Source organism: Tachyglossus aculeatus, chromosome 8, assembly GCF_015852505.1.
Source record: "Tachyglossus aculeatus isolate mTacAcu1 chromosome 8, mTacAcu1.pri, whole genome shotgun sequence".
Classification (NCBI taxonomy): Eukaryota; Metazoa; Chordata; class Mammalia; order Monotremata; family Tachyglossidae; genus Tachyglossus; species Tachyglossus aculeatus.
Window position 1 is genome coordinate 40,017,275 of NC_052073.1, and position 14,721 is coordinate 40,031,995.

Below are 14,721 nucleotides of genomic sequence, written 5' to 3' on the forward strand. Positions count from 1 at the left end.
CCGGCAGCAAATCCCTAAAGTGCGAGGGTCGGGGATGGTCGGGTAACTGTTCCTTTTTGCTTCCTCAGGACTTTAGGAAAGGAATGAATCTGTACTTAACCAAGTTCCAGCAGCAGAATGCAGCCACAGGTACCCGGCCTCGGGGTCCCAGAGGAGGCAGGAGGGCAGGGAGGAGGGTAGGTGGGTGGGTGGCCTCTCCCTTCCCTCCCACATTCGCATCCAGGTTCTTGCTTGGGGAGTGTGTCTTGTGCTGCTTCTGAGAGAGTCAGCGTGGCCCCGTGGAAGGAGCGTGGAACTGGGAGTCGGGTTTGTGTCTCTTGGCAGAGGATCTCTGGGAGCACCTGGAAAAGGCCAGCGGGAAGCCCATAGGAGCCGTGATGAGTACCTGGACCAAGCAGATGGGTTTCCCTCTCATTTATGTGGAAGCAGAGCAGGTAAACGAATCCAGTCCCTGGTCCGAGTGGCTTGTGAGGCTGCGGCGGGCCTCCAGGCGTGACGCGTTGCCCTCTGAGTGCCAATCACTGCCTTCCCAAGCCCTCTCCGACCTCTCTAGGTCCCCCTGTTGTGTGTGGCACGGTGGGGTACCAGGGACGGGGCCCGGCGCCGCTAGCCCACAGTGGGCCTGAGGATGGACATCCAGTCCGAGTTTCTCTGTCGGCGGGGGCCGGCACAATGTGGCGGGGAGAGCCGTGGGACAATGACCTGGCACACCAGCCTGCCCGCCCTCCCGCTGCCATTCCATGAGGCCCAAGACTCCTCCTGCACAGGCACGCTTGGTTGCGTGAAGCCTGAGGATAATAATAATAATAATAATAATAATGGCATTTGTTAAGCGCTTACTATGTGCATCCCTTCTTCCCGCGGGATGCCCTTGTAACCTGCGTTTGTGCCCGCCGCAGGGCCGGGGCCTGGCTCCAAGGTGGAGGGTGATTTTTTCACCTGGGGAAGCCCCAACCGCCAAGGTTGGAATTCAGTCAATCAGTCGTATTTATTGAGCACTTGTTCTGTGATCAGAGCATTGTACTGAGCACTTGGGAGTGTACATTGTAACAGTTGGTAGGCACGTTCCCCGACCACAATGAGCTTAGAGTCTCGAGGGGGAGACAGACATTAATATGACTAAGGTGATGACAGATGGATGTGTACATAAGGGTTGTGGGACTGAGGGAGAGGTGAATAAAGGGAGCAAATCCAAGTGGAAGGGCAACCCAGAAGGGAGTGGGAGAAGAAGAAATGAGGGGTTAGTCGTTTTCTTCTTGGTCTTCTCTCTCAACCAAAGCCTAGTTTCCATCTGACTTTTAGGGCAGGGAGGTGGGTTGCGGAGAGCTCAAGCCTGGGAAGCCAGAGAGCCTGAAAAAGCGCGGTCCCTCCCAGGCTGAGCCCGTGCTCCTCTGCTCCTCTTTAGCCCCGGTAGGGCCTAGACTGTAAGCTGATTGTGGGCAGGGAATATGTCCGTTTATTGTTATATTGTACTCGCTCAAGCAGTTAGTACAGTGCTCTGCCCACAGTAGGTACTCAATAAATAGGATTGAATGAACAGGCCCATTGAGGTGGTCTGGCAACCGTCACCAGGCCTTCCGGTTTCCAGGCCCACGGGGTCTGCTGCCACACAGTAAGCACTCAATAAATACGATCGATGACCCCCCTCGACAGAGGGTCTGGGCCACTCGGAGGTTTTGCGGGGGTCGGCCTGGCCGCTTGAGGGCTGGTTGCAATTGGCTCCGCTTTGGTAGGAGACTCAGTGCTCACTGAGTACTCAACTTGTACTTCCCAAGCGCTTAGTACAGTGCTCTGCCCACAGTAAGCGCTCAATAAATACGATTGATTGATTGACTGATTGCTCACAAGTGGCCCTGGGGGCTTCCGCCCCTCTGATATCACCACTGGGCACCTGGGCAGAACCTGCTTGGGAAGGGAGGAGTTGCAGTGAGCACAGCTAGCCTCGTGGGCCTCCTGTCACCACCATCCTGCCCCAAACTCTCCGCTCCGCCTCCTGCCCCAGGAGTGCAGTTTCCGTGCCAGGCCTGCTTTAGCCCTCCAGCTCGGGACCGGCCTGGCCAGGGCTTCCAGAAGCCCGATTCTCCCCAGGCCGCAGCGGGCCGGCCCTCTCTTCTCCTGCCGCATGGGTGTCCTCAGCCGTGGCCGGTCCCACCCTGCTGCCGTTGCCTCGAGGCTGCGGGTGGGTGGGGATGGTGTCACCCGGCTACATGGTGCCCGGCTACTTGGGCCCTCCCCGGGCACCCCTTCCTGCCGGCTGCTCCGCTTTGGCGCTGCAGGTGCTTCGCTGCTGTCTGGGCACAGCCTGATTTAGCAGCATCCTGCCCAAGGACAAAGGAGTTTGGATTTTGTCCTCGGCCCGGGCTGATCCGGGGCTGGGCAAGGTCTCTCCCTCCCCGCTGCCCCGATGCCCAGGATTGGGCTCCACATCAGCAGGTGCTCCGCGGCTGGGCTGAGAAACGGCACAGGCGAGGGGGGCCCGCCGAACCCACCTGGCGGCTGCCGGACTGGGCCAGACCGGACCCCGGGCGTCATTTGAGGTCGGAGATGAGCTTTGGGGCCAGAGCGCTGCCCCCCAAAATGTGTTAATGCTATTATAGCGGTGGGTTTATACTTCCAGCAAGATGACGACCGAGTGCTGAAGCTGTCCCAGAGGAAGTTCTGCGCCAGTGGACCGTTCCTGGGTGAGGCTAGGGGCTGAGCATCCCTTGCGGAGTTCCGGGGCCCAGCACCGGCCCGACTGGAACTGCCTGGCTTTGGAGATTGGTCCGTTTACCGGAGCTTGAAGTGGCCGCGGCCAGGGAGTGGCCCGGCGGGTGACCGCCCCCCACCCCCGCCCTCCCGCGCCTCGCAGGGTCCCAGACAGGAGGAAGCTGACGGCCTCGGCCTCTCTCCTCCGACGCGCTCAGCCCCGGGTGCAGCACCTGCCACTCTGCATCCTGGGTCCCGACCTTGGGGTGTCCGATGGACACCTTGTCGTGCTAGACCCTCCCCGGCTCCCGCCCCCACCCACCCTCGGCCTTTCAGCGGGCGTTTGGGCTCCCTACCCACTCCGGCCGCAAGCCAGCAGGTTCCAGCCACCCCGACGGCCTGACTTCCACCTTCAGTATCCCCTCCTCGGGCAAGGGCCAGGGACGGGCGGGCGGGTGGCGGAAATGGCAGCGAGACCCCTGGGAAAAGCCGACTGGCCAGGAGTCTGCTAGGCAGACCCTGCGGCCTCCTGCCGCCTCTCCCGGCGGCCCAGGCACCCGTGCCTGGAGGAGCAGAGGAGCATGGTGTCGTGGGGGTGGGGGCGGTGCCCGAGAGAGGGGCAGGAGCAGCTGGGGAGAGGGGGCAGGGGGCACGTGAGATTGCCCATCCCTGGCAGGTTCTCGACCTCATCCCATCAGGCACCGAATGATCTCATTTCCCCCAGTGACCTGGGGCCAGGGGCGCCTGCCCTCTTTGGCTGACCCGTTGCCCGGGTCCCCGCCCGGAAAGGATTCCATCTCTTCTCTCAGATGCCTTCTGGGTCCCAAGCCCCGTTCCAAGCCATTCCACTTCCAGAAAAGCTGCCGCTTCAGAAAGCTTCGGGGAAAATTGGGTTCCAGTCGCTCCCTCTGCTTGACCCCTCAGGGCACCCTGTTCCATCGCCGGCTCGGGTCCCTCGTGTCTGAGAGCGCCACCGACCTCCCAGCTTGCTCCCAGCCCGGCTCCTCGTCCCCAGGGCCGGGCCTGAGATAGGCCGGCCAGCAAACCGGCCGCTCCACCCTCCCCGCCCCGCCATGTTCCCTTCGCTCAAGCTCCCCTGTTGGCTGTTTGGTCACTCAGGGGAGGAGTGTCCTCAGTGGATGGTTCCAGTGACAATCTGCACAAGCGACGACCCCACCTGTGCCAAGGAGAAGCTGCTGATGGACCGCTCGGAGATGTCCGTCACCTTGAGGAATATCAGACCGGACCAGTGGGTGAAGGTGAGGGTCCCCCTCCCCGCCGCGGATGAGAGTCCCCCTGCCCTTGGGTCTCTGGAGCCGTCGACTTCTGCCAGCTTCTGGTCTGTCCCTGTGGCGGCCTTAGCGTACCCAGAGTCTGTCCTGGTGAGATTGGGCCCCTTCTTTCCCATACCGATCCAGGTCTCTTTTGGCCAGCTCGCCGTCTTGTGAGGTTTCTGACCTTGCCTCCACCTCGCAGGCGGGGGTCGGGTGGTCCCACCGGCCGCCGGCTGCGATTCTGAGGCGCTTCTGTTGGGTCAGTTCCTCTGTCCGTCCCTAGCAGCCCACTGTGTCATGAGTGCCGACGGTCACGAGGCCAGGGCAGCGGCAGGGGATTTAAGGCCTGACACCGAGTGTGTAGAGAGAATGGGAATTCCCACCATCCTCTGGGACTCTCCTCCTTGCTTAACCAATGGCACAATCGATATTATCTTTGAAACAGTTGCCTCCAGGCCAGAGGGAACCTTCCTGGTCGCCCTCGAGGGCCACCGGGAACCTGCCTGCTCCCTCTCCGGGGCCACCAGTCACCTCCTGGGCCACCGGGGAACCTCCCCCTACCTCTCTGCGGCCACGGGGAACCCACCCATTCCCTCTCCAGGGTCACTGGGAACCTTCCCGCTCCCCCTCCGGGGTCACCGGGAACCAACCCTCTCTGTTTCTGGGGCCATTGGGAATCCAACGGTTCCCTCTCCGGGGCCACTGGGAACCTGCCCACCATCTCCCTGGGACCACCTTTTAGACTGTGAGCCCACTGTCGGGTAGGGACTGTCTCTACATGTTGCCAATTTGTACTTCCCAAGTGCTTAGTACAGTGCTCTGCACATAGTAAGCGCTCAATAAATACGATTGATGATGATGACCACGGGGAGCCTGTCCAGTCACTCTCCTGCCTGCTCCCTCTCGGGGTCCTTGGGAAACTGGCCAGCCAGTCCCTCTTGTTCTGGCCACTCAGGTGGCCTTCTGAGTCTATTTGTGTGTCGCTGTGGTTAACCGGTTCCGGAAATGGGTGCAGAAGCTGAGCCATTGAGAAGACTTGGTTCTTTGGCCTTGCTTCTCCACCAAATAACCGTTCCCCATGGCCGGGGGGTGGATTTTGGTGTCTGTCCCATGCCAGTGTGAAGGCTGCACCAGCTGAGTCCAGGTGGTTGTAATAATAATAATAATCATAATAATGATGGTATTTGTTAAGCGCTTACTATGTGCAAAGCACTGTTCTAAGCGCCGGGGGGATACAGGGTGATCAGGTCGTCCCACGCGGGGCTCACAGTCTTAATCCCCATTTTACAGTTGAGGGAACTGAGGCCCAGAGAAGTGAAGTGACTTGCCCAAAGTCACCCAGCTGACAATTGGTGGAGTCGGGATTTGAACCCATGACCTCTGACTCCAAATCCCGTGCTCTTTCCACTGAGCCACGCTGCTTCTGTAGCTGCTGTAGCTTGTTTACCGTTTGACTCGGCTTCCAGATTTCTGGCCTAGTGGAACGAGCCCTGGGTTCTGACCCTGGCTTTGCCACTTGCCCGCGGTATGAGCCGGGGTAGGTCGCTTCACTTCTACGGGCCTCAATTTCCTCATCTGTAAAATGCGGGATTCAGCACCTCCCCCCTTAGATTGTGCGCTCCGTGTGGGGCAGGGATTGATCGTGTCGGATTTGGTCGTGTCGCTTCTCCTCACTTGTTCGGTCCAGGGCTTGGCGTGCGGTAAGCCCATAAATGTTATTGTCGTTATTATTGATATCAGAAGAGCCTCACTGGACCTCACGGGAACAAAGCCTCCTGATTTTCCTTGCCTTGCGCCTGCCCTTTTTTGATTACTGCAGAAACCGGTGACGGCCATTCAGAGCCCCGGGGCCCGGGCTGGTTTCGCACTCGGGGGACGGGGGCGACCGGGGCCAGCGGCCTCGGTTGCTTAGAACCGGCTCCCCCCGGCCGGGTCGCGATGGCCCAAACCCCCCCCCAGGGTGGGGAGCCGAGGCCTGACCCCCGCCTCCCACGCCGGGGTGGGATATCTTTGCAGGTCAACATGGGAACGGTCGGCTTTTATCGCACACAATACAGTGCTGCCATGTTGGAGAACTTACTGCCCGGGATCCGGGACCTCTCCCTGCCGCCCGTGGATCGTCTCAGCCTGCAGAACGACTTCTTCGCTTTGGTGAGCGGTGGGAAGAGTGCGGGGGTGGAGGAGGGGCGGCGGCCGGGGGCCAGGCTGCGGGCTTCCCGGGATTTGCGGCTGCATGGGCAGGGGGAGGGTCCGGCCCTGCCGGCCGGTCCCGCGGCGAGCGTTGCTGCGGTCCCCATCTGAGCCTTCCTCGGGCCTCCGTCTCCGGGTTCAGTTGCTCCCCGGGTGGGGCGGGGTCCTCGAGCGGCCTCAGGACTCCCTTTGCGGTCCGGTCCGAGTCCAGGCCTCACACCGGCGGGGCGGGGCCGAAAATGATTGTCATCCTCCGCCATGGGACTGGTGAAGGCTTCTGGGGACCTTCCCTGGCCCTCCTCATCCGTGGGGCATCCGAATCTCACATCATGGAGTGCTGCGGTCGGGCCCTGGGCATGCTTGGGGGAGAGCGGAGGCTGGGAAAGCCGGGATGCCTCACCTTGTCTTTGGAATAGTCTGGGTCCCTCCCCCCAGTGCCCAGGGTGGAAGTGTATATATGTTTATATATATACACATATATATATATATATATATATACACACACACACATATATGTTTGTACATATTTATTACCCTATTTATTTATTTATTTTGCTAGTACCTATCTATTCTATTTATTTTATTTTGTTAGTATGTTTGGTTTTGTTCTCTGTCTCCCCCTTTTAGACTGTGAGCCCACTGTTGGGTAGGGACTGTCTCTGTATGTTGCCAATTTGTACTTCCCAAGCGCTTAGTACAGTGCTCTGCACAGAGTAAGTGCTCAATAAATACGATTGATGATGATGATGATGATGAAGTGGGAAGCAGCGTCGCTCAGTGGAAAGAGCCCGGGCTTTGGAGTCAGAGGTTGTGGGTTCAAATCCCGGCTCCGCCACTTGCCAGCTGGGTGACTTTGGGCAAGGCACTTCACTTCTCTGGGCCTCAGTTCCCTTATCTGTGAAATGGGGATGAAGACTGTGAGCCCCGCGTGGGACAACCTGATCACCTTGTATCCCCCCCCAGCGCTTAGAACAGTGCTTTGCACATAGTAAGCGCTTAACAAATGCCGTCATTATTATTATTATCATTATTAAGTGCCCTGGGACGGGGAGGTCCTGCATGATAGAGATTGGTGCCACCCTTGCTCTCTGTTCAGGGACAAGCCAGACCCCCCACCCTCACCCTCTCCTCCCCAGGGTGGGCTCTGGACAGCTGGCTGCCCCTTCCTGGTTTGGTTCATCGCGGTCAGTCCCGGAGGGAGCGCTCCCAAGTTCGGCACTCACTGGCCCTGTGGCTTGGGAGTCAGAGGTCATGGGTTCAAATGCCGGCTCTGCCACTTGTCAGCTGTGTGACTTTGGGCAAGTCACTTCACATCTCCGAGCCTCAGTTCCCTCATCCGTAAAAATGGAGATTAAGACTGTGAGCCCCACGTGGGACAACCTGATCACCTCGTATCCCCCGCCAGTGCTTAGAACAGTGCTTGGCACGTAGTAAGCGCTTAACAGATACCGCCGTCATTATTATTATTATTATTATTATTAAGGGCCAGTGGGCCGGGCCCTCGTGCAGTTGGGCCGGATTCCAGGGCCGTGCAGCCTAAAAAGGGAGCCTGTCGATAGGCCGAGCGAGGTCCACGGATGAAATGGAAACACGCGGGTGGATCCGTTTTCTCTGTGAGAGCAGAGAGACTGAGCTGGTGGAGTTGGGCTTTTCCTCATCAGGGCTGTTGACCAGGTGCTGACCTGGGAGGAGGAGACGGTCCGGTGGTGACCGGCCTCTTGGCCTCACAGGGCCTGACCTCCACCAGCCACAAAATGCCGCCGGCCGGCAGGATTTGGTGCCGCCGGCCGTCAGGCTGGGGCCCCGGTGAGCCGTGTCCACGCTTGTTCTGTGCCGGTCGTTGCCTGCGGTGACCCCGTCCCTCTCCCGCCTCCCCTCCAGGCCCGCGCCGGAGTCGTCAGCACCGTGGACGTCCTGAAAGTCATGGAGGCCTTCGTGAACGAACCCAACTACACGGTGTGGAGCGACCTGAGCTGCAACCTGGGGACCCTGTCCACCCTCCTGTCCCACACCGACTTCTACGACGAAATGCAGCTGTTTGTCAGGGAGATCTTCACCCCCATCGGCGAGAAGCTGGGCTGGGACCCCAAACCCGGAGAAGGTGAGCGGGTGGGCCCTCCCGGGACCCAGAGGAGGCGAGGGATGGGCTCTCCCCGAGGGAGTGCTTGACAAGGGGAACCACGACCGCACCTGGAGCTGGGTGTCGGCTCTCTGAGACCACGACGGTCACGTTCTCGCAAGACTTCGCTGGAGGAAAGGCTGCGCTGCCTGGGCGTGGGCGTGTGTCTGTGTGTAAATGTACCTACGCACACACCCTGGCATTTCCTCGGGGAGCCGAGCCTGCCAAGCCCAGACAGGCTTGTGCTGTCCAGACGCTCCCTTCCCCGCTGCCGGTGTGGCACTTGGGCGTCGCCCCCGCCCTTGGACCCCGCGTGTCCGTATCTCGGTTCCCATCCCTTCAGTTCCCCTCCGACTTGAATCGGCCTCGGCGTCCATCTCCGCGGCTGCTGGCTCCCACGCTCGGTCGGCCAAGGGCGTCGCTCGACCGCTCACCGTGAGCGAAGCGCTCAGCTAAGTGCGGACGATGGTTCGGTGCCGTAGAGTTTGTGGATGCTTCTCCTGCCCCTCAGGAAACTTAGAGTCTCTAGTGGGAGGAGCTCCCAGTTCCCCCAAGCGCTTAGTACAGTGCTCTGCACACAGTGAGCGCTCAATAAATGCGATTGATGATGATCGGGGCGGGGCCCAGCTCAGACTGTAAGCTCCCGGAGGGCAGGGGCCGGGTCAGACCCACAGCCTTTGGAGACAGTCCCAGAAAACTAGCATTGTCATCACCGTGATTATCGTTCCTCTCACCACAGTCGTCACGAAGTCCCGTTGTAAGAACTGGGGTTAGGTGTGCGATGAGTTAGGTCACAGTCCCCGCGAGAGCGTGAGGGACTCCTCCCTCTGTCCCTTTCCAGGCCACCTGGACGCCCTCCTGAGGGGCCTGGTGCTGGGCAGGCTGGGGAAAGCCGGACACAAGGCCACGGTGGAAGAAGCTCGCCGTCGCTTCAAGGACCACGTGGACGGGAAGCAGCCGCTGTCCGCCGACCTGCGGAGTCCCGTAGGTTCCCTGGGGGGCGGCCCCCGGGGCCCCCGGCGCCCCGTGACCCTTCACTGAGTCCCTCCCCGCTGTGTGTGTGTGTTTGTGTGTGTATATGTATGTCCCGCAGGTGTACGTGACGGTCCTGAAGCACGGGGATGGCACCACCCTGGACACGGTACTGAAGGTGAGCGGCGGGGCTCCCCGGGGCCGTGCCGACCCAGCGGCCCGCGAGCGGGTGTGCGGTCGAGGGCGTCGAGGGGGGCCGGTGGACCGGGGACCTGAGCGATCGTGCGGGATCTGGCCCCCGCCATCCGTGTCCGGAGACGGGCGGCGTCACCGCTTGGCCCGCCCGATCCCCCGAGCTCCGGTTCCCCTCTGGGAACATCCCGGCCGAGGCCCGGGAGAGCGGCGGCGCTCGAGGCCCTCACGCCTGCAGAGAGGCTCCACGGCGGCACCCGGGAGCCGGCAGCGAAACCGGGTCGGGGAGAGACCGCCCCAGAGGCGGCCGACGATTCCCGACTCATCCCGCCATCTCCCTTATGGGGCCCGGTGGGGCGGCTCTCCCGCAGCTCACGTTGCCCTCGGGGTGGTGGCTCCTCGTAGTTGATTTTTTCTCGTCGGAGAGAGCGGGTATTGGGCTGGGCTCAACCGAAGTGCCGGGTGGGAAGAGCCCGGTGCCCGGCCCCCAGCGTCCGGTGGGCGCTCACCCTGGACCGCGCTCCCCGCAGCTGCACAAGCAGGCGGACATGCAGGAAGAGAAGAACCGCATCGAGCGGGTCCTCGGGGCCCTGGGCTCGCCAGAACTCATCCAGAAAGTTCTCGCCTTTTCCCTCTCGGTGAGTGCTTGGGGAGTTGCCCTGACCCGGTCGCGCAGGCTGTGGGCTCCCCCCTCGGAGCTGCCCACTGCTCCTGGCCCTGCCCTGCCCTGCCCGCCCTCTCCGGGACAAGGGGCAAGGAAATAATAATAATAAATAATAATGGCATTTATGTGTGCGTGTGCCCACTGCCCCGCCCTCTGCCCCTCTGCTCGGGTTGGTGTGGCCTTAGGGCGGGGGGTGTGGGGAGGAGGTTGGATGTGTCCATCCCCGCAGCCCCCTGCTCCCCCATAGCCCAGTCCAGCCCTCCCCGAACCCCAGGCCGGAGGCTCCACTCCGCTTCTCCCGGCCCCGGGTCTCCCGCGGTCACGGCTGTCTCTGCGGGGATCCCGGCCTCCCGGGCACCCGGGGGCCCCGGGCGGGCCAAGGGAGCCGCGGCCTGAGCCTCCGCCACCCGGTGCGTTGGCAGGATGAAGTCCGTCCGCAGGACACGGTGGCCATCATCGGCGGTGTGGCGGGGGGCAGCAAGCACGGGATGAAAGCCGCCTGGAAGTTCGTCAAGGACAAGTGGGAGGAGCTGTATAACCGCTACCAAGGAGGCTTCTTAATAACCCGACTAATAAAGGTACGTCAAGCCACGGCAGTTGGCTTCGCCGCCCCTTCCTCCCCCTCCGCACCCCGCCCGCCCCCAGCCTGCTGCCGTGCCCAGGGTGTTCTCTTTCCTGGGTGGGGGATGAGGGTGGGTGGGAGCTGAGGGGTGGCCGGGGTTCAGGATCAGGGGGTCGTGTTCGTTCCCCTCAGTGCCGGCACCCCCCAGTGCCCAGGAGCAGGGTTAGTTCTGCCCGCCTCTTCATCATCATCAATCATCAATCGTATTTATTGAGCGCTTACTGTGTGCAGAGCACTGTACTAATCGCCTCTTCCACTCCCCGCTCGGCCTAGGGGCATCTCACCCCCATCGTCAAGGGGCAGCCGAGCACCAGCCGAGAGACCGGTTGTGGGGGTGGCTGCTCTGGAGTCTGGCACCCTAAAATCGCTGGCAGACTTCCTGGCAGGAACACAGCGGGATGAAAAGCAGAGTGGCCCGGTGCATAGAGCACAGGCCTGGGAATCAGACGGACCTGCGTTCTAATTCCGGCTCCCCCTCTTGCCTGCCGTGTGACCCTGGGCAAATCGCTTCACTTCATCCCTAAAATGGGGATTAAGACTACGAGCCAATATGTGGAACAGAGGCCGTACGTAACCAGATGACTCTGTATCTACCCCAGCGCTTAGTTCAGTGCCTGGCACGTAGTAAGTGCTTAACGAATGCCATATTAAAAAAAAAAAAAGCCCTTCAGGGCCCCAAGTCACCTGAGCGAGCACTGGAGCTGGCGCCGTCCCCTGATTTCCCCAGACGGGGACTGTCACCCCCCACTGACCCACTCTGCCCCCTTTCAGCTCACCATCGAAGGGTTCGCCGTCGACAAAGTGGCCGCCGAGGTTAAGGTACTACGGACTCTGGTGTGCAGGCGGGGGCCGGGACTACCCTTTAGCCGTCTTCACGCGCTTGGCCGGGGAAAGAGGGGACCCGGGGCTCCCCAGGAGACCAGGCTGGGACCACGCTTGCTCCCTCTTGCTCTCTTGTGCTGTCTGTCTGTCTCTCCCTGCTCTGGAGGGGTGTCCCCTACCCCCTTACAGGTTAGATGAGGCCCACCTGCCCCGGGCGGTTAGGGAGCAGCCTCCTCTGCCCTTTGGGGTCCCCTCCAGCACCAGGCCCACCCTGAGGCTCTCTCGAGCCCTCGGATTCCCAGCTCCCACTTGGCTCGTGGCTCCCCGTGGACGCCGGCGGGGCCGGTACCAGAGGTTGACCATCCCCGGACTGACCCCTCTGGGCCGCTGTCCGTCCCCTCCCCCGGCGCTTCTGTTCTCCGGCGAACACGTCACCCCCGCTCCTGTCATCTTGGCCATCTCGATTCCCTGCCCTGCCGCCCCCCGCCTCGGCCCCACCCCACCCCCAGGCCCCCCGCCCGATGCTCTGCTCTGCCGCAGGCCTTCTTTGAGACGCACCCGGCCCCGGTCGCCGAGCGCACCATCCAGCAGTGCTGCGAAAACATCCTGCTCAACGCCGCCTGGCTCAAGCGGGACGCCGAGAGCATCCACCAGTACCTGCTGCAGCGCCGGGCCCCGCCCCTTCCCGCCCTGTGAGCCCCCCAACCCCCCCGCCCCAGACCGCCGGGCCGCCACGGCCCCAGCGCCTCGACGCGGGGCTCGGGGCGGGGGCCGCCGGCCGGGTCAGATGCCAAGGGCCAAAGATCGGGAGTCTTTGGGCCAACCAGTGGGGTCGGACAGTGAATGTAGTTCAGTGGTTCCCACTCACACTCCAGAACTAAATTCTCTGAAAAAAGAAAAAAAATCAATTCAGCAAAAAAAAAAAACCACAAAAAAAAAATCCCACCACCATGTAAATATGATAGTAATAAAATAGAGCATAATGAAACTGTGAAACCTCCCAGAGCCGTGTCAGTGGTGAAAAGTATTTAACACTTCTCCTGGGCGGAAAAGGAGACGGGGCACCGGTTTGATGTCGGCCCTCCGGCCTCCTGCACCCTCCCCTCCTCTCCCCTTCCCTGCCCCCCTCTCGGCGTGGCTGCGGTGCCCGGTCCCGGGGGAGTGTCGGAGGTGCCCGGCCGGAGCCGGATCCCTTCTGGGGACCCATCGGAGCCAAGGGTCCTCGTCCTCCGTCGGGGTCCCTCTGCCCCCCCGCCCGGGGTGGCCCTGCGGCCCGTGTGTCTTCCCCAGGCTCGGTCCCCGCCCGCCCTCCCGGGCGATGGAGGAACGTGGAGAGGAGGCGTGTCGCGTCCGTGGCCACGATTCCCGACAGTGGCGGCCCCGTGTTGGTGTGTAAAACCCTTCTTCCTTCCCCTGCCGTCGGCTGGAGGTGTGCGTTGGCCCGGCGAGAGCCGAGTGTCGGCCTGGATGCGGGCGCTCCTCTGCCTGGGAGGGCGGGCCGGGCCGTCCGGCCGGGAAAGGCTGGGGGTGGCCGGCGGGAAGAAGCAGCTGCCCGCTTACCCGTCCTCCCGCGGCCCGGGGCTGCACCTTGGCCCGAGTCGTCCCCCCCCGCCCCCCCCCCCGCCCCCGCGTTTCATCCTAACAGGAATTCTTAGTCGGTGTGGCTTAACTCGGTCTCAGAAAGTCCTCGGATAACCTGTCAGACTGCTTCCTTCAAACAGTTTTTGTGCTATTGTTTTAAAACGATAATAATAATTCAAAACGGTTGGGCGGTAATAAAAATGTCCACGGGGGACACGTGTGCTGTCTTCCTTGTCCTCTCGGGAAAGGCCGGGCCCACGAGGGAGGGGCGGCCCGCGGGAGCTCGGGGAGAGAGCGCTTCCCGCCCTTCCCGCCCGCGGGGGCTTGGAGACGGGAGAGCTTCCACGCTCACAGGAGGGAGACGGGCGAGGGACCGACTGTTCACAGAGCGATCAAAGAACATCACAGGATGGACACTTGAGTAGCCTGTATAGAATGTGGAAGCGGGGTATGAGTGAGTGTACGTAAGAGCTGGAGAGTGCCGGTGGATCTGTGGGCCTCACGGGGTGACGAATCGTTTTGGCAGGACGTGTTGGAGGAAGTGGGAGCGGAAGACGGGGAGTGCCGTGGTCTGGCACATTTTCGGGAGGGAGCGAGTCCCGGGCTGGGGCTAAGGCGTGAGCGAAGCGGGAAAGCCTCGTGAGCTCCGTTTCAGGCTGGCCGGGAAGGAGATCGGGGAGTTGAGGAATAGCAGGGGAAGGGGGCTGGTAAGGAAGATGGGGGGCAGTCAGTCGGTAGAGAGCCTCGATGCTTGGGGTGAGGAGTCTTTACTGGATGCGACGAGACTGGGTCGAGTGACGCTTCGGCAGGACGATCCCTGAGTACGCCGTATTGATTGGATGCGATCGGTCCGTCGGTATCTATTGAGCACTTGCCGTGTGTGGAGCACTGGGCAGAAGCTTGGGAGAGTACCGCGCAACAGTTGGTAGAAACGTTTCCTGCCCAAAAGGAGCTTAAAGTCTAGAGGGGGAGAAAGGGGCAGATCCGGGAAGTGTAGAAGAATGTGGAGCAGGAACTGAGTCCAACCCGATCATCTTCTATCCACCCCCGAGTTTAGTACGGTGATTGGCACTGTGTGCTGGGCAAGTGCCATTATTAGTCATAAAAGCCACCCGGGAAGGACGAGCCCGGGCCTGAGAGTCGGAAGGACCTGGGTTCTAATCCCGGCCCCACCACAAGTCTGCCGTGTGACCTTGGCCAAATCACTTTCAATTCTCTGGGTCCCAGTTCCGTCATCTGTAAAATGGGGGTGAGTGTGAGCCCCGGGTGGGACGGGGATTGTGTCTAACCTGATTAACTAGCATCTACCCCAGTACTGAGAACAGTGCTTGGCACACAGTAAGCACTTGACTACCATTTTTTTTACGTTAGCTTTGAAAGACAGGAGTGGAGGACATGAAGGATGTGGACTTCTGGGAGGAGGAGGAGGAGGATGGCGTCTGGAGGTGGGGAGGGAGAACCATGGGGTTCCCGGAGGAGCCGGGCACCCGGGCCTCCCTCACCAGGATGTTACGCCTCAAGTTCGCTCCACCCTCTGCTCTTCCCGGTTAGGCCACTGTCGCCCCTGGCCGTCCGCGTCCTTCCCGGCTGGAGGCCT

The 14,721-nt window shown here is 61.4% G+C and overlaps 1 protein-coding gene across 1 annotated transcript in view; it reads left to right on the plus strand.

Moving 5' to 3' along the window:
* NPEPPS (aminopeptidase puromycin sensitive) overlaps positions 1-12,254 on the plus strand; it is a 62,498-nt gene extending 50,244 nt beyond the window's left edge. Inside the window, exons 12-23 of the mRNA XM_038750123.1 lie at positions 69-129; positions 325-434; positions 2,618-2,681; positions 3,808-3,947; positions 5,979-6,113; positions 8,034-8,253; positions 9,113-9,255; positions 9,365-9,421; positions 9,966-10,073; positions 10,522-10,677; positions 11,493-11,540; positions 12,084-12,254. Of these exons, the coding sequence (XP_038606051.1) occupies positions 69-129; positions 325-434; positions 2,618-2,681; positions 3,808-3,947; positions 5,979-6,113; positions 8,034-8,253; positions 9,113-9,255; positions 9,365-9,421; positions 9,966-10,073; positions 10,522-10,677; positions 11,493-11,540; positions 12,084-12,239 (1,398 nt within the window). The 3' untranslated portion in view covers positions 12,240-12,254. The remainder of the gene's footprint in view (positions 1-68; positions 130-324; positions 435-2,617; positions 2,682-3,807; positions 3,948-5,978; positions 6,114-8,033; positions 8,254-9,112; positions 9,256-9,364; positions 9,422-9,965; positions 10,074-10,521; positions 10,678-11,492; positions 11,541-12,083) is intronic.
* The last annotated feature ends 2,467 nt before the right edge of the window (positions 12,255-14,721 follow it).